The 19,271-nt window shown below is 40.4% G+C and overlaps 1 protein-coding gene across 1 annotated transcript in view; it reads right to left on the reverse strand.

Moving 5' to 3' along the window:
* Window positions 1–882: 882 nt before the first annotated feature.
* The window catches only part of HPRT1 (hypoxanthine phosphoribosyltransferase 1), a 29,345-nt gene continuing 10,956 nt past the window's right edge, over window positions 883–19,271 (reverse strand). Inside the window, exons 4-9 of the mRNA XM_073358504.1 lie at window positions 14,605–14,670; window positions 12,026–12,043; window positions 8,497–8,579; window positions 5,554–5,600; window positions 2,651–2,727; window positions 883–2,043 (exon numbers count right to left, since the gene is read on the reverse strand). Of these exons, the coding sequence (XP_073214605.1) occupies window positions 1,996–2,043; window positions 2,651–2,727; window positions 5,554–5,600; window positions 8,497–8,579; window positions 12,026–12,043; window positions 14,605–14,670 (339 nt within the window). The 3' untranslated portion in view covers window positions 883–1,995. The remainder of the gene's footprint in view (window positions 2,044–2,650; window positions 2,728–5,553; window positions 5,601–8,496; window positions 8,580–12,025; window positions 12,044–14,604; window positions 14,671–19,271) is intronic.

The following is a 19,271-nucleotide window of genomic DNA, read 5'->3' on the forward strand; positions in this document are numbered from 1 at the left end:
CTTCTGCTGGCATAGAGCGGCTACACAGGAGACGCTGCAGCGGTACAGCTATGTTGCTGTAAAGTCCATAGTGCAGACATAGCCTAAGTCAAAGGCCAATTAGGTGAACTGATTTTGGAGAGTTTTACGCATTTCTCTCTTCAAATATTTATTTTGCTCCTTCTGTCCTTTTCTTGGCATTGCCAAGTATACCAGATACCACGTATACTCAAAAGTAAAGTCCAAGGGCCAAGGCCTGACCTTGAAAAGACATATGCAAACACCATTTTAGAACCTAAGACAAAATGCTAAATAGTCAGCTACTGCATCGTGGATTTAGAGGAACTCTTTGGAATATTAAATATAAAACTCATAATGCTAAAAACATTTTAAAATGCGGTTCAGTCACACACAACCTGTATACTATTCTGTAATGACAAGATTCACAAACAAAAGCCTTCTACTGATTATGACTATTAAGACTAACCTAAATTTTGTAAATAATGCATACTGTAGTTAGGCCAATTACCTATACAGCTGTACCAGAGCACACTAGGCATGGACAATATATCTCAGAGAATGTGCACTACTAGGAAAAATTATGGAAACAAGTTAAACTTCAAAAAGAAAAACAGAATGATCCAACATATGCTCATACAGTTAGAGTAGCTTGCCTGGCAAGAAAACAGTATGTATTACGCCCTGAATTATGTGAAGTTCTGAAAAACAAGACAGGAATCTAAGTATGTTGTACAGGAACTGTGAAAGTCAAGAGACTAAAAAATGTGACCAAGATGGACTCTGTGTGAGGCACCGTGTCCAGAATAATACCAGCATTCTTCAAGGTATCTCCAGAGCAGAGACAAGTCAACAAGACAAAACATAAGGATCACTCACAAAATATTTGTATATTTCCATATGTATGTGTTTAATAAGCAATTATCTTCACTATTTACCTTGTCAAAGCAGATCAAACAACCAATATATAAACACTATATTCTGTGAATCTAGTTTGGTATAGTGCATGGAAGCATTTCTATATTTTTCCCCCCAGTGCAATATTTTTTCTACATATGGTATACTAGAATTTACTGAAGTCTTTGAGAAACTTGCAAAGGCAGAGAGTCTGCCTTCACTGTTAGAAAGACTTAGGACCAAATATCATTAGCAAAAAGCACATTTCAAGAGCATTTTAATGTATACCATGAGGGTGCAGGTGTATAGGTTTTATTTTAAAGAAACAGCCTTTAAAGTACTTTGCTTTGTGACTCTTATAAACATTACCATATTTTTTCACAAATGTAAAATATATTATAGCTGTTTAGATTTAAAAGGCAATTCCCACTGGGTGATAAATATTTTGAAGAAAATATTAACCTACAAGAAAGGGGCAGCTCCGTGAGAACTAGTTTTTAAACATTCAGTTTTGTCAGTCCATCTCCTTTCGGCCCAAACTGACATTTTTCACTCAGACTTCCTTTAATGGCAGTAAGGCTACTCCACGAGCCGTGGTTAACACCTTGGCGATTACAGGTACTATAACTGGCTGCTCCTCATGCTTTCTAACACCCCAAGAGTGCAGGTATCAATAATCACAATTGTGCATTAAAATATAATTTACACATTTCAAAATATTGTTAATAGACTTCCCTACCTTAAAATGGGCTTACATTAACAGTACTTTGAAGTATTTCAGGGTCGATTAGGTTTAAGCAATTCACCACTTCAAGAGTGCAGCTCACAAACAACACAACCCACCGAGGGGTAGCGATAGTTGATAGATTCATAGTGCAGATAAAAATCAGAACTGCACTAATTATTTGACATTTCAAAACTATAAATGAACAAGACAAGTTTCTTATACTGTACATGCAATAAGCTATAGTGAGCATATGACAATGAGGCTCGGACATTCTACACAGTTAGCTGGTGTTTCAGACTTGAATCTGTTAAAACATAGGACTCAGGAAATAAAATGTTGCAAAGCTCTGTTGTCACAGCACTTGAACTATGCTCTCACGCTTTGTATTTCTGTTTCCCAGTCTCACTAATCACACAAATATGCTGAAACGAAACAGAAAGCTGATATTAGAAAACTAACATCTATAAAGTTTTAGACATTCATTCAATAATGCAATTCTACTGAGAGAAAAAAAAAGGGTATCACACATTTCCATGTTATTTATCGCTAATTTCATTAGTTGATTTATACAGAATAATTTTAAAGTCTGTTTTTTGTATCAAAATGTTAATTCCCCCATATCCCACCTGATCCCTGCTAAGAGACTTGTGCCACCCAGAGAACAAGACCCAGGAATGGGTGGGAACTCAAGGGCAATTCATTCTTTATTCCAAATTGTCCTTCTGTTGTTAATTGTGAAAAAACCTGGTGAGACAAGACCACTACAGCTGTTCCATTCTTTCCCTTCTAGTCAATAAGGAGCATGTAAGCCTCCTTTCTCCAGAGCTAAGCAGAAGATCCATGTTGGCCTGCCTAATGAGAGTTGAAAGGTTGCTCTGCTGCTAAAGTTTTTCCCTGGCCACTACATCACTAACAAAGTGATCAGGCTTGTGTATGAAAGTACAGTTTAAGTAGGAAAAAAATGAATTATCCTATTTCCTTCTCCCTAGTTTTGAAAGAGTAAAAAGTATTAAGGAAAACATTACTTACATTCAAATCTCGGAAGTATTCATTATAATCAAGGGCATAACCCACAACAAACTTGTCCGGCACTTCAAATCCAACAACTGAAAAGGACCATAATTCATTGTCTTGTTAGACTTCATGTACCAGTGGTTTTTTTGTTTTTTTAAAAAGCACTGTCATATTAGCATATTTTTTTTTAAAACCCAAATGTCCTTATTTGTTCTCCTCAAGCATCCTCAGTTTCTAAACTATTTTACAAATCTAATTTACTTTTCACTATCTAGTCCGTTAACTTCATTCATTTCACTTATCTTAGAAATGAAAACAGACTCGTTAATTTCAATTTCTGATTTTCATGCAGTAGCACAATGCTGCAATGTATAGCTTACAAACGTTTGCTCCAAATAAAATCTATTTGTATTGAAATTTTGAAATTCATGAATGCATTTCTACTAATTTAGGTTTCATTTTAAAAGTTTCACATGCAAAAGTTCCTTACTCTATCGTAACCATGATTCTTCACGATGGATTGGCCACATGGATTCTACTTCTGGTGCACATGCCCCCGGTGCAGACAAGATCAGATTTTTTTGAATAGCAGAGTCTGCTGTGGCTAGGCCTGTACCCCCGCACTCAAGGGCATAAAGGGCAGAGTGGGTCAAACCGTCCCTCAGTTCCTTCGCCCATACAGAATGCAGGTAATTACAGGATTCCATTGTAGTGGGGAAGAAGGGTGGGTCATGGAATACATGAGGTCAACACATCTCAAAGAACCACAGTTACTCTACGGTAAGTAACCGTTTTTTCCTCCTCAAGCAACAGTCCATGTGCAGTCCACTTCTGGTGACACTCAAGCAGTGCCATGGTAGATAGGAAGTGGGTGCTTGAATTGCATCTGAATAAAGACGACTGGGCAACGTTGCCAAAGTAGGCATCGGATCTTGATGCCTCCACGCGGGAACAGTGCTTTGTAAAACCATAGACTTTTCCTGCACTACTTCTACAGGGATCTCAAGAGTGTCTGCCATTCAGCACAGAAATTCCTGGAACATCTTATGGCTGTCAGGCTGTGAAGAAGGAATGTGCCTTGTCTGGTAAGGACAAGGAAATAGCTGCTGTTCTTCATTTTCACGTTCCTGCTGCTGACAGTGTGAGCCACCTGTGCCTTTTTACAACCCTAGGGGATCTCGTGGAGGAGGGAGACCTAGCCTTAGAAGCAGCAGTAGAAGTTGGCTTTCTTGTTAGCTGTGCGCCAAGGGGCCCAAGCAGAGCCAGGTATGACCCTGGTAAGATTAAGGGGCTACGGGGTGAGCACCATGGAGAATGCGCTTCCCTAGATCCCCTAGGTTTGTGTGTGTAATAATAGGTCCTAGATGCCCTGTCTGACAAATAGGGGTCATACGAACGGGACCAGGGTTGGTGGGCAGAGGATGCCTCCCTGCTGTGCTCAGAAGCTGAGGAAGCGAGTACTCCTCTTCTAGATGTGGGGCTGCTTTAACAAGATTCCCAGGGTGAGCTGTGGGCTCCGCTCTTGCCAGGATCGAGAAAGTGCTCTGTACTGTAATGGCACTAGCAGAAGGCACTCTCGCACCACTGAAGACAGCAGTGGTGATTCAGGCTGAGCAGTCAGTTAGATCACTCGCTACCAAAACTGGCTTCCGTGCTCAGGTCAGTACCAAGAAGAGCTGTACTGTGGTCATCAGCACGGGAGTCGTAGATGCTGACACTGTCAGCACCAGGTGGACCAAGATCAGTGCTGGGCGAAGCACAGAGCTCTGCTTGAGATAGTACTCTTGCTTGGTGATTGGTCTCGGTGATGGATATCAGAGGGATCCCTTCTGGGCCATAACCTACCTTTTGAGGAAGCAGGTTGAGGTGATCTCTGCCTCTTTCTACTCGGTCCCTCTGAAGGTGACCAATATCTGGGCTCTCTAGAGCCTAGAGGAGCCATGTTCTTCCCTGCCTCTCTCAGATGACTTAGCTACTTTGCTGGTCTTGGCTGACGCTTTCTTAGATCAGTGAGCCTGGGAACTAGGAGCTGAGCCAGAGCATACAGAAGTGCTGCAAGATGACGGCTGTTCAGACCTAGCAGGGCCTTTTTCTCCAGATACAAGGAGATCGTTCTAACCCAAGGCAAGCCTCTTGTCTTGTGCGTTCTTTTAGGAAAAAATGGCCGATAATACACAGTACATCAGATTTACCCCTCCCTGAGGCACAAAGACGCCTTGGGTGTCTATCCTGCAGTGGGATAGCTGCATTGTAAAAGGGGCGAGTTTTGAAGCTGGGCTAGATCCTTGTACTTGGTAAATCCCTAACTCTAAGAAGACTTTTTTGTTGCTTTGTTTGTCTTATAGTCCACAGGTATCAAATACTACTACTAACTCCACTAAACTGTCACTACCCTGTCTATACTAATTATTTATAAAATAAATCAGGTTTTAGGTTGCAGAGTATGCAAGAGAAGCAGGCTCTATGTAGGGGTCTGGCTTGTGGCTACAGGCACCAAGCAAGAACTGAGGGATGGTTGGACCTACTCTTCCCTTTATGCCCTTGGGCACAGGCGTGATCCCAACAGACACTGCTGGCCAAAAGAATCCAATCTTGTGTGCATCGGGCACGTGTGCATCAGAAGTAGAACCTATATGGACAATTGCTGAAGAACCACCTGTATTTTGGACATACCTACTAGACAATGTCCCTTTAATATAAAAAGGGTGTCAAAATAAGGTACATTCTGCCCATACGTATTGTTATGCACTAGATAAATCAGAGTACATTGCCCAAGAATCATCAGAAAAAAGTGAACTGGAGACAAACATTCCAAATATTCTTACAGTTTGATTAAAAACATTCTATATACTTTGATAATGTGTTTCTTTGTTAATTTCAAAATATTTATTGATGACTGGCAAAAAGGGGTCACTTACAGTCAGGCCGATATCCCACACTTCGAGGAGTTCTTTTTACCAACAAGCTGTCAATTAAAACCAGTAGAAATTTGAAATATGGAAATCAGCAGCTACAAGATGATCAAAAAAACTAGATAGAGAATTAATTACTAAAAACCAAGCCAGTCTTGAACTTCACTGATATTGAATGGGTATAACTGAAGGCAGAATTTCATCAATTAAATATATCCTGTATTGTACCTCCCAGCAATCAATCAGATTGATCGGATGAAGACTTCTGGTTGAATCACGAACAGTTGACAGTCTAGCTAAATGGACAAGAGTCAAACATGCGCCTGACGCAGAGAGTAGAAAAGTCAGCCAGGAGTTATAGTATAATTCAGTTCTGAAAAGTGATTCTGTAAACTGGCATAATGAGACTCCATGTTCATTTTGTCTAAGAAACCTCAGGTACAGTGCTCTGTTCACAAGAAAAGAGAGAGCTTTTCTAGTTATCACACCTGCAAATTCAGCCTGTGAGCTGAGAGCCAAACTGGGTTCCTTCCTTCTTATGCACCATCACCAGTACATAGAAGTTCTGCAAGCCAAATTGCATCCACCTTTACAACAGTATGTCTTCAACAGGTTTGCACAGGTGCTCCTGATTATCCCTGTAAGTGGAATTTAATAAACATTCCTGTTGATGAGGCACACAGGGGCATGGAATCCAGCTCCCCCTTTCTCAGCTGTGTTGATTCTGCAGAGCTAACAGTATTATCACTAAAGTCAGCAAATGTAACAGAATACAAACATGGAGCAGATTTGCCAAGTTAAGACAGTGCCATTTTTACTGTCACTTTTCAGAACAAAACTGCACTTTCCAGGAAGTAGAGAGAAAGGAGAACAGAGTGAGTGTTCTCATACTTTTTGTCCATCACCATATATTGAGGTATCATTCCAATGACTCGAGGTAGTCCATGGATGCTCCTACACTCACATAAAGGGCCATTGTGGTGTCTCGTGTTTGGCTGCAATTGTTTGGGGAAGGCTTTGTGTGAAGAAAAGGAGAGAGAAAGTCCCGTGTCTGATGGATGAACACTGGAGACAGCTCAAGCTGATTATGTACTCAAAAGTGTCACCTACTTAAGGGAAGAGGCTCTCTGAGAAGAGAGGAAGAAGAAGAAGCCCTGCTAAGCCCCACTGCCTGGTATCATGATGCCTTTTGTCCTTTCTCTCAGGGATACTTGCCCTCTGGTCAACTTTTCACAACCTCTCTGTATTCACCCATATGACTTTCCCTACCTGCAAGACAGCCACATCCTTTAAGGGTGGAAGAGGATCTGCCATTGCCTATCAACATAACACTAAATCCCTTTGTATCTCTGAACCCAGCATTCAGCTGGGTTTCTGGAAACTTGTCAGCTTTCTGACTTCGTTGACATTTGAGGTTTACAGAAGTTTTGGCTGAATGACTTAATTTTTGGGGGCTACCAGTTTGGGATTTGACCAAGGAACCTCAAATCCATACTGGGATCTGTTGGAACCCCTCTGCACAACAGCTGCAACACAAAGCAATGGAAAACACACAAACAGGCAAGCGTTTACAGGTACAAAAATGTAAAGCATCTTCACCTTTATGCATATTTATGGCTTAGATCTTTTGACAAATTTACAGTATTACAAAAAGCTTTTTTCAAAGTTACATAATGTGACCAGAATGTCGTTTACTATTACGCTATATGTATATGATGTAAAATGTAATGGCAGGGCCCACAAGCCCTTTAAAAAAGGCCCCTATCAGGGACATACAGCCCTTTGACACACTCTTCAAACTCCCCGGTGTGTTGTCGTGACCTCAGAGATAACAAACCAATAAGAAGTCTGTAACTGTCTCACCCTCGACATGTCACTCCAAGATTACCAGAAAAAGTAGCTACCTGAGACACGTCTAACAACTGTTTTAGTATTGGTATGGCAATGCTGCCTGACTAGACGCCACCTCCACCCATTACTTATCTATAATTCCTATAAGTCAATATATCTTTACTGTAAAATGCAAATAAGATTCAGCTTGATAATGAAAGAGAACAAGCCATCTGAAGTTGGGGGGAGGGATAGCTCAGTGGTTTGAGCATTGGCCTGCTAAACCCAGGGTTGTGAGTTCAGTCCTTGAGGGGGCCATTTAGGGATTTGTGGCATAAATTGGGGATTGGTCCTGCTTTGAGCAGGGGGTTGGATTAGATGACCTCCTGAAGTCCCTTCCAAGCCTGATATTCTATGATTCTATGAAGTGTAAAAACCATTAGGCTTGACAGCTACTTTGTTAGTAACATTAAATGGTCATCAGTTTTGGTTGTTTAGTCATAAGTTTTTTAAACAAAATAAGTGTTTTAAAAATATTTTGACTAAAAATGTTAAAATCCTAAAAAGTAAAACCCAGCAGATGATATGGCCAGATTATTCTCGGACATTTGATTGTTATAGCCGAGTTGCACACAGTTACTGCAGGCTAATGGCAATTTTAAAAATTGCTAACCAGGGTTCCAATTTTGCAATCAGGCTCGCATCCAATAATATTAAAAAATACCCCTTAAGATTATTGAGAAAGCTCAGAGCAGAAATATTAGGAGGCTTTTTAAAAAAATCCTAGGGTAATCAAGACAAAATGCATGCCCAACACACTCATACACACAGAGGCAGCCCCCACATCGTTCTTCACTACAAAATCCCTTAAGCAGTCGGAACACAAATGATAGAAAAGTGCTCCTGTCGGTCTAAATAAGTGCACCTTTTCACAATAAACAGACCCTATACTAGAGAAAGTGTGACCACGTACAATACTATGAAGGGTGTTTTCACCTTTGAGTCAAGGGGGAAAAAAAATTCCTTTCAAATATAAAAGTATTCTATAATCCTATTTCACTATTTTTATAGTTCTTAAAAAAGTAATACACAACACAAGCAGCTGTAATAACAACTCACCTGACTACTTTTACCATCTTTGGATTGTACTGCTTCAGCAGAGACAGCAGTGTTTTCATTGTTTTACCAGTATCAATTATATCCTGATGATAAAAAAGCCACGTCAGAAAACTATATAAAAGCTGTTAAAGTAGCACTTCCAGATTCTAATCGAAGAGCCCATGTCATACTGAGATGCAATAATATGAAAATAACTCGCTAAGTGGAAATCAGGCTTTTCCTGCACATAAACAAATATAGGTGTTATTCCCTATTGCACTGTTGTGGCCATCCTTTATGTGTAAGAGATCATTTCTAACAGCAATAGTCATATTAATAACCACTGCAATGAAAGCGTTAGCACTGAAGCATCAGAATCACTCTTAATTTCCTAATTTGGGTTGGATTAACACAAAGCCTTCAGCAGAACATTCTTCTATCTGGTCTGAAGTCTGGTGTACATGAAATAAAGAAGTGGGTGTCACTGAAAGGCAAAATTGATTGCTGCATCTTATCTTTATACAGCTTCCCCCTAAAACACCCCAAACCACCTAAGGATTATGCCAGGTTGTATTTAACTGTTCAGCGCTTCAAATAATGGATATTAACACAAGTATGAACAAGGGCTGTGGGTATGCACACTAAATAGACTGATGCATGGACAAAGGCAACCAGGCCTAACTGCCATGTCAGTAGCTTTTAAAGTCAAGACAGAAATCAGTTACATCACTGACCTATCAGTGTTTGACCCTGTGGTTACAGGTGACAGATCTGAGTTTTCTAGAGTCTTTTTTGCCAGTCACAGGAGGCATCATATGAAAAATGATGGTACTATCATACATAAGAAGATAAGTTATAGTAAAGTTATTTTTATTGTTTGATTGACAAGCAGAATGGTGATTTGCAATGGGGCTCATGTTTGACAAGAACCTGCCATGTAGATGATATAGGCCATTGAACAGATGAGAAACTAATTTATTTAGCTGCCTGGTACTCAAAAGACATAAATTAATTTCAAATGGGACCCATATAAAATTCAGTATAGTTGCCCTTCAGAAGTAAAATCCACTTCAAAGGAGACAATGATCACATAGGTGACTGAAATATTTGTGTGGAAAAAAAAGTGGGGAAGTAAAAATTGGTGCACACATACTTTGACGATGCACTAAAATAGAATATATAAATGACAGACTAGACTAGCTTTCTTGGATCAAAGCAGGATCGTGTGTAAAAACCCAGGATTTCCAAGGTAGGAGCTTTGGGATGACAAAAGGAAGTTGTCACTCCCTTGTGCCATAATAGGACCAATTTCAGGAAATGGCTCTTACTGACATAATCATCATAGTTTATTTAAGTGAAAAGAAGTTAATATGATTTTAGGTTTCAAAATACTGTTTGTGTAAATAGGAAGTTGTTTAATTGTTTATTGCCACTACTTCTCTATCCTAGGGTTAAAAAATAAGGCCCTACTTAATTTGCGATACTGCGGAAATTACGGATCCCATAATATTGGGCTTCCACCACAATTTTGACATCTGACTGGGGCTGACAGTGGGAGCCTGGTTGTCAGCCCTGGGTGGCTGGCAGTCCGGCTGTTAGTCTCGTGCATTAATGACTGTAATACAGTTGCAGCAAAATATCTGGTTATCAAAAAAATTAGCAGGCATAACATAATACTTGAATGCTTATATTGTTCCAGCAAATTTTTCTTAAACAAATAGGTCTTCTCTGGCTTTTCCAAATTACTGCAATTAATAAAGGACCTTTATTACCTTTCTGAGATTTTGCATGTCTTGTCCGCAACTCAGCTGCAATTATTTTACAATCATCCCATGCTGTAAGTAGGGCCTTAGTTATAAACCTTGTTCAAGAACATTATCTGCAAATGAATCAATGTTTACTCCTGGGGGGCACTCTGCAGAATTCTCCAAATTTTATTTGCCAAACAACACTACATAATCACACCAGTTTCAATTATTTTGGTAATTTATTTCAAAATACCTGTCAGCAAGTATGTCTGTAACAATACAGAAACATACAAACATTCCTCCAGGAGGAGAGAGTTTAAAAAAAACCCCTACAACAACCCAGTTCCTGTTTCTCTGCCCTCCCCCCAAGCCCAGCTCGGCAGGCCAGACACCCAGAACCCATTCCCCCCAGAACCCAGCTGCAGGGCCGCCCATCAACCAATACAACCAAATCTCCCCCCGCTCCTCCCCCCCGAGCCCAGCTGTGGGTTCCCCCAGCCCAGATACTCGCACCCCCTCCTCCCCAGAGTCCAGCTGCGGGGCTTCCCCTGGCCCAGATACCCACCCCCTTCCATCCCAGAGTCCAGCCGAGACATCCGCCCCCAGAGCCCAGGGATCCAGAAGGAGAAACAGTCTGATGTTCAGCCCAGGCTTGCATGGAGTTTCCTGCACGCTGCCCAGTCCTTCCCTCAGGGCATGCTGTAGCTGCCAGGAGCCCTTTAGCTCCCTCCCCCTCCCCCTGGCAGTGTCTTCTATGTGTGAGCTGGGCTCTATTGGGTCCAGCAGCACCTAGAGGCAGCCAGCAGCACTGCAACCTATTTCTGTGGGGAAAAGGAAATTCTGCATGTAGAACATTAATTTCTGAAAAAATCTGCATTGCGCAGTGGCGCAGAATTCCCCCAGGAGTTAATATTGACTGGCTAGAACAAGCCTCCATCCATCAATAAAAGGAGGTATCAATGTAAGAACTAATTTATCTTAACAGCTAGGAAGTCAGATTAAATTGTATTCTGCATATTAATATCCAGAGGTGCATGATGAGCTACAGTAGTAAGTGAAAAGAAAAGGAGGACTTGTGGCACCTTAGAGACGAACAAATTTATTTGAGCATAAGCTTTTGTGAGCTACAGCTCATCCGATGAAGTGAGCTGTAGGCTCATGAAAGCTTATGCTCAAATAAATTTGTTCGTCTCTAAGGTGCCACAAGTCCTCCTTTTCTTTTTGCGGATACAGACTAACACGGCTGCTACTCTGAAACCAGTGGTAAGTGAGACTCTTTATGCAACACAAATGTATTTATTGTTTATTTTTAGTATATAAATGATACGTGCAAACATCAGACACTGTTGAGTGTTTTATATATTTTAAGATATTCCCAATAAGAATCTTTTTCCATAACTATTGCAGTTTAAATTCTTGTCTGTGCATTAATAAAGTGACAGAGATCCTTAATTTCACTTAGTTCAAGTTCCTTTAGTATATAAACCAGTATGATTAAATAGGATCCCAGCAAATTGAAAGTAACAATTGCAAAACTTTGACATGGACATTCTCTCCCTGCAGTTAAGTAAGATGAGATGGGGCCAACCTGAGAATTCAGATCCGGACTTCACATATTCCTAACTTTGAGGGTATGTGGGTCAGCTCATTATGAAAATTAGGGGCCATTTGCAAAATTCAGGCCTAGATTCAGGTTTCACAGCTCGCTGAAATATAGAGGTGTTCAGATTCAGGACCATCTCCTGTTAAAATGTTATCACAAATCACACATTACAGAACCCAAAGCGAAACATAATACTTACTTCTACAATCAAGACGTTCTTGTGGGGGAAAAAAAAGAAAAAAAAATCCATGAATATTTAGTTGGCGATTATGTTGATTCCATTAGCAGTTTTCTGTTAAATTACTTATATTATCAATGCAGTGACATATGCTAATGTCACCATTTACAGAATTTCACATTCTCAAAAGCTGAAAACTGTAGAAAAAGAATTTGTAATATTATTACATCCAATTCAAAGACATTATGCAACAATGCCAATTCTATTTAATTAACATTTCTGAAGTGCTGGCAAGAAGATTCTCATTGATAACCGTCTATTGACACATGCAGAATACTAACTGGTCTGTAGAATTCTTACGACTTTGAAAAACAGCATTATAAGTATGCAACAATAGATCAAAATATAAGAGCCTACACATTTTTGAGTGCTTTTAATGAAATATTCATCATTAAAATGATGACTTGCTACTCACAAACGGGGAAGAATTAGTAGGGGAAGCAAAAGTGGATGGGAACCTGGGAGGCAGTGACCATGAGATGGTCGAGTTCAGGATCCTGACACAGGGAAGAAAGGAGAACAGCAGAATATGGACCCTGGACTTCAGAAAAGCAGACTTCGACAACCTCAGGAAACTGATGGGCAGGATCCCCTGGGAGAACAACATGAGGGGGAAAGGAGTCCAGGAGAGCTGGCTGTATTTTAAAGAATCCTTATTGAGGTTACAGGGACAAACCATCCCGATATGTAGAAAGAATAGTAAATATGGCAGGCGACCAGCTTGGCTTCACAGTGAAATCCTTGCTGATCTTAAACACAAAAAAAGAAGCTTACAAGAAGTGGAAGATTGGACAAATGACCATGGAAGAGTATAAAAATATGGCTCGGGCATGCAGGAGTGAAATCAGGAAGGCGAAATCACACCTGGAGGTGCAGCTAGCAAGAGACGTTAAGAGTAACAAGAAGGGTTTCTTCAGGTATGTTAGCAACAAGAAGAAAGTCAAGGAAAGTGTGGGCCCCTTACTGAATGAGGGAGGCAACCTAGTGACAAGAGGATGTGGAAAAAGCTAACGTACTCAATGCTTTTTTTGCCTCTGTCTTCACAAACAAGGTCAGCTCCCAGACTGCTGCACTGGGCAGCACAGTATAGGGAGGAGGTGACCAGCCCTCTGTGGACAAAGAAGTGGTTGGGGACTATTTCGAAAAGCTGGAGGAGCACAAGTCCATGGGAGCGCTGCATCCGAGAGTGCTAAAGGAGTTGATGGATGTGATTGCAGAGTCATTGGCCATTATCTTTGAAAACTCATGGCAATCAGGGGAGGTCCTGGACGACTGGAAAAAGGCTAATGTAGTGCCCATCTTTAAGCTGGCTAGATTGTTGGGCTCAACGGGTAGTGATCAATGGCTCCATGTCTAGTTGGCAGCTGGTGTCAAGTGGAGTGCCCCAAGGGTCGGTCCTCGGGCTGGTTTTGTTCAGTATCTTCATTAATGATCTGGAGGATGGTGTGGACTGCACCCTCAGCAAGTTTGCAGATGACACTTAACTAGGAGGAGAGGTAGATACGCTGGAGGGTAGGGATAGGATACAGACAGACCTGGACAAATTAGAGGATTGGGCCAAAAGAAATCTGATGAGGTTCAACAAGGACAAGTGCAGAGTCCTGCACTTAGGATGGAAGAACCCCATGCACCGCTACAGACTAGGGACCAAATCGCTAGGCAGCAGTTCTGTAGAAAAGGACCAAGAAGGCCAATGACACTTTGGGATGTATAAGTAGGGGCATTGCCAGCAGATCGAGGGACGTGATCGTTCCCCTCTATTCGACACTGGTGAGGCCTCATCTGGAGCACTGTGTCCCATTTTGGGCCCCACACTACAAGAAGGATGTGGAAAAATTGGAAAACATCCAGCGGAGGGCAACAAAAATGATTAGGGGACTGGAACACATGACTTATGAGGAGAGGCTGAAGGAACTGGGATTGTTTAGTCTGCAGAAGAGAAGAATGAGGGGGGATTTGATAGCTGCTTTCAACTACCTGAAAGGGGGTTCCAAAGAGGATGGATCTAGACTGTTCTCAGTGGTAGCAGATGACAGAACGAGGACCAATGGTCTCAAGTTGCAGTGTGGGAGGTTTAGGTTGGATATTAGGAAAAACTTTTTCACTGGGAGGGTGGTGAAACACTGGAATGCGTTACCTAGGGAGGTGGTGGAATCTCCTTCCTTAGAAGTTTTTAAGGTCAGGCTTGACAAAGCCCTGGCTGGGATGATTTAATTGGGAATTGGTCCTGCTTTGAGCAAGGGGTTGGACTAGATGACCTCCTGAGGTCCCTTACAACCCTGATATTCTATGATTCTATGGAAATGGCATCACACTTTTCAAGGGCTTATGATTCCGGCATTAATATCTCCTCTATTTTGAAACTTTGCATGCATTTTCATTTAAAACACAAACCTTAAGTTAGACCATTAGAATAGTACTATATGAACATAGATAAGTCTTAAAAATAAAGCCATCTTGCAAAATTTAGTTAGAAAAATGATGCAGAGCAGCTTAAAAATGTGTTGTGTACTTCTTTTGTTTCACACTAAAAGACATACCTTTCCAGTCAAGGTTGAGAGGTCATCCCCACCAATTACTTTTATCTCTCCAGTTGACTCATCGTTCTAGTTAAAAAGGGGAAAAAACAAAGTATTAGCGTGATTAGAAGTAATTAAAATAGGAACCAGGCTCCAGCAGCCGTGGAACATCCCTACCAGACGCCGGTTGGTAGTAGCCCAAGGAAAAGAGATACTGGTCCTACTGTGTTGCTGGGAGGACCTGGGTTGGGATGCGGTGGAGCAGGGTGGGCTTGGGTCACCCTGTCCCCAGCCCTGCACTGGGGGCTGGATAGGGTTACCAACATATTTCAAAAATAAGGGACTGTTTTTTTTAGCACACCTGCCCCACTCCTACTCCCAATATTAATATCATCATCATCATTAATAAGAATACTACTAAACAGTACCCACCTATATCTGACAGGGGTATTTCTCACTGCTTTTTGCAGCACTCAGCAACTCCAGATTTTGTTGTACAGAGTGCGACTGTTGGCAAGCCTAGGGCGCAATGAGCGAAGGCCTGAGCAACTGGTGGTTTATTTTCTCAGCTATCAGTCAGGGGGCCAGAGCTACAAACTGTGGATTTGCGCATCCCTCAACCAGGGAGCTGGAGCTACAGAGTATGGATTTGCTCAACTCTTACCCAGAAGAACTGAGCCACTGACTGTTCACTTGCTCAGCTGTAAGCCTGGATGCCCAACAGACTAGCCAGCCATGAGCACTGATTCCCTGAGGCTGTCAAAGGATGGGCACCCCGGCCCTGAGATGCAGCAATGTTACACTTTCATTGCAACAGTTATTAACATATTGTTGATAGTGATTTAAATGTAACACTGGGTATTACCATACTAATTAATTACAGAAACAACTGAACCTCAAACTACAAAAAGAACGTACAACCTAACATGAAAACTGGCAGGTGCTCAAGAATGACCTTTGAATTTAATTTTGGGCATCCAACTGACTTTGATCACCTTCAGTTTTCCAGCAGCCAAAATTAAGTATGTGTTACTTCCATTATTGCGCAGACTACAAAACAGACTTGCCATCATAACCCATCATTGGGGGGAGGAAGGAGAGGATGGAGAACGGAACTGAAATAGTAGACATGGACTTTCCTTTTTACTTTACCTTTTCTGTTTTTCACTAGCTTCAAAAGTTCTTACTTACAGTTCATCCATCAAAAGAGTATTTGAAAGGTGTAAACCCAAAGGAGGAAAAGTAATTATTTAGGGACACACAATGGGTTATAAATTAGAAGTATTGGGATGAAGTTAAGAATTAAGATTATTTGAAAAACTCTCTGACACTAAGATCTGTTAGGCTCTGGAATATTCTCCACAAAGAAATGTTGAAAGTTCAATAGCTGGGGATGTGTAAAATGTGACGGGATGATCTAATAGAATCATCCATCTCTAATTTTTAGGATACAGTCTCAAGCCAAGAAAGAACAGAAATAGTCTCACTTTTCAAATATTTTGATAGATTTACTTCATATATTTTAAGGGAAAACAGTAGTTATGCTACCTTGAAAAGCTACATATTTACTGAATAAGAAATCTAGAAATACCAGTCACTGTCTCAGAAACTCCATAACTGACCAGAGACAGAGTTGCCTGACGAGAACAGCCATTTTACTGAAATGGTCCAAAAACGATGCCCAAGATGATGTGGCTTAAGACAGAGGATATTCATCTTAGTATCTGAATGTTTGAGAAAGTGGATAAATTAAACCACAAAAACATATTTAAGTTTGTGAGAGCACTTGAAAGACTTCTATATTCAAAATGCTGAGGTGCATTTCCTGTGTTCACCCCGCGTTAGGCTATTAAGATGATAGTTTCTTCTTGTCAAGTTTTCTTTGACACATTTTTAGTATATTTTATACTTACAATTGTTTATCTTCTATTATAATTATCTTTTCATCTATTCCTACACTAAGGATTTTATAATCCTTCCAAAAAGAAAGATGAAAAATTTTCACTCTTTAGAAAAGGAAGGACGGGGGGAAGATATTATCAGTATTTGTTCCTTTAAAAAAAATGAAAGCATGTACATGTGTGACAATTATTACAAGATTTTTAAATGTCCAAAAGCAAGCTATCTTGCCCACTCATAAATTACACCAGTGCTCTGGCAACTAACGTAGATTTTGGAGTTCACCTTTAGAAAAGAATCTTAGGTGCACCTACAGAAATTCTTCCATTTCAAGATACAAATAGCTCTATTCTTTGCGGTTTCTCTCTTAGCCCCTCGCTCTTCCCTTTTTAAATGTTAGGTCACAAGGAGACTGCTAAGCATCAACCGCTGATTGGAAACTTTCCCTCAGACTGGTATTCTCAGCACATGTACAAGATCAGGGTCTTGATGCAGAAAATACTATGTTGGGGTACATAGCAGCACATAGCCCATCAAACAGGAACATCATTCATCACATATTACGAGGAACTTCTGGCTTACCCCTGCTGAAACATGACAACCAGCAGAGCACACAAGTGTTTTAACAATTTCTCAAAAGCTTTGTCTTTCAATCCAAATATTCCTACATTTTAGAATGCTAAGTACAAATGTGAACCAGCATATAAACCAGTATTCTTCACTATGTATGGACTGAATTTCTAAACAACCTAAGGATAAAAAAGCTAAAGCATTTGAAACACTGGCAGCATTGGTACCTAGTTTCAGACTATAAACCAATTTCCAGTCTTCTCCAGTGTTGAGAACTTTGTTGTTTAATAATTAAACAATGAGTTTTCATTTCACATAAGGACACTATTTGTGACATTAGTAGCAGCAAGGGCCCAGTGATGGACAATGAAATCAGTTTCTACCTTGTTTCAATATTGATTTAACATTCAGTAGAGATTTACTCTTTAAGACTGTCCCCAGACTCCATTCTGGCCACTGCCAAATGATAGCAGTATTTTATATGATGGAGGCCACTAGCTAATGGCTCAGAAATAGCTTTAAATAACTTAATTTTAAACAATTTAAAGTATATGTGCTGTAAAATACTTACCATGAACTGTTTTTCAGAACAATGCACTAAGCAGACTGCATTCAGTTTTAAAGCCATTTTAACCTCCAAGATGAAACCCTGACAGTTTTCCTAAAACATTGACTGGTAGTAACGGTAACACCCCTCCCGCTTTTCCTCCCTCCCGCCAAAACATCTTGTGTTTTTGGCTCTTCTTCGCCCCTATACAACTTTTTTTTCACAGTCTGTTAGGAAGGAAGAGTTCTTATTTCTTAAATGCTGCCTTTCCATCCCATGATGGCATGCCAGCTCATTCTGGAAGCATTCATTTGTAAAAACTGTGAAAGCAGAAGTTGCAAGTGAAGTTTAATTGCGATCACATTATGTGCTTCCTGTTCCAACATTCAGTAGCTGTATACTTCTAAACACTGAAACAGTCAATGAGACATATAAGAAAGTGATCTCAAAATTCCAGAATAGTTATACAAGGTTCAGCTGTCTTGCCTAGCTAATCATGGCACTTCTGATTCCTTTTTTCCAGATTGTAAAATATGTATAATGAGGAAGGCTGTGTGGTCTAACAATTGTATCCAAGAACTTGGTGTCAAGAGACCAGGGTTCAACTAGCAACTCTGCACTAGTTTGTTATGTGACCATGGGCAAGTTACAGATCTCATAGGCCTCAGTTTCCCCATCATCAAAATATGGATAGTATTTATTCATTTTGTGTGTTTGAAATCACTGGAAAAAAGCACTCTAAGTCCTGAGTAGTAGCAGTATTAATAACAAAAAGTCTAGTCAGCCAGTTCCATGGATGTCTGTGTTAGGACAATCTTCTCCAGTCCATAGTGTTTTAATCTAAAGAGCCTATCCCTGGATATTAATCACCATCTTACAGTGCTGCAGAAGTAAAATGTTTGTAAATTTTATATTAGCCCTGTACATCAGTGACCAGACTTCTGCACTTATACAGAGCGGGACATCATTTTTTGTATGGTTGCCTGATAACCCCCACCCCATCCCACAAAGAGTCAACACCCCATGAAAGCATTCTGTTTAGAAAGCTTCCCATCCAGGATATACTCTGTACTTCTCTTTCCTTATTCTTTATTACTAAGAAAATCTGCATAAAAATAGGATCTTCATTTATTTAAAATTCCTCTTGATGCTTTTCCCCTCTTAATGTCAAAGGACTGATATAGCAAAATTCCCTAAAATTCTGGAGCGGAATAAGCAGAAGGAACAGAGATATTAAAGAAATTGATGTAAATATGCCCAATAAACTAGGAAAGCGAAATAAAGAAAACACACTATGTAAAACCAACCATCTTTCAACAGATTGTTTTTGCAGAAGCTTTCCAAGTGGTGTCACTGACTCTCGCTTTTTCAACTGCAATCTTGTTTTTTAAACAAACCACAGAAATTTACTGAAACTGTCCCTTGGACTAAGTGTAAAATACAGAGGGTTTGTTGCTGGTTTTTGCTCAGAAGAGCTGAAAATCATTATTTTTTTCTTCTTTTATATGTCCTTCTGTCACTGCATTAGTTCAAGGAAATTAAATTATTATAGGCTGAGTGTGTGTGTACACTCCTGTTGGTGGTAGTGGTGGGAGAGCCAAAATCTTTCCATGGGCACTGGGAGAAAAGCATATAAAAGCAGCTTGTACACTACTTCATTCATTAAGGGGCA

Source organism: Lepidochelys kempii, chromosome 9, assembly GCF_965140265.1.
Source record: "Lepidochelys kempii isolate rLepKem1 chromosome 9, rLepKem1.hap2, whole genome shotgun sequence".
Classification (NCBI taxonomy): domain Eukaryota; kingdom Metazoa; phylum Chordata; order Testudines; family Cheloniidae; genus Lepidochelys; species Lepidochelys kempii.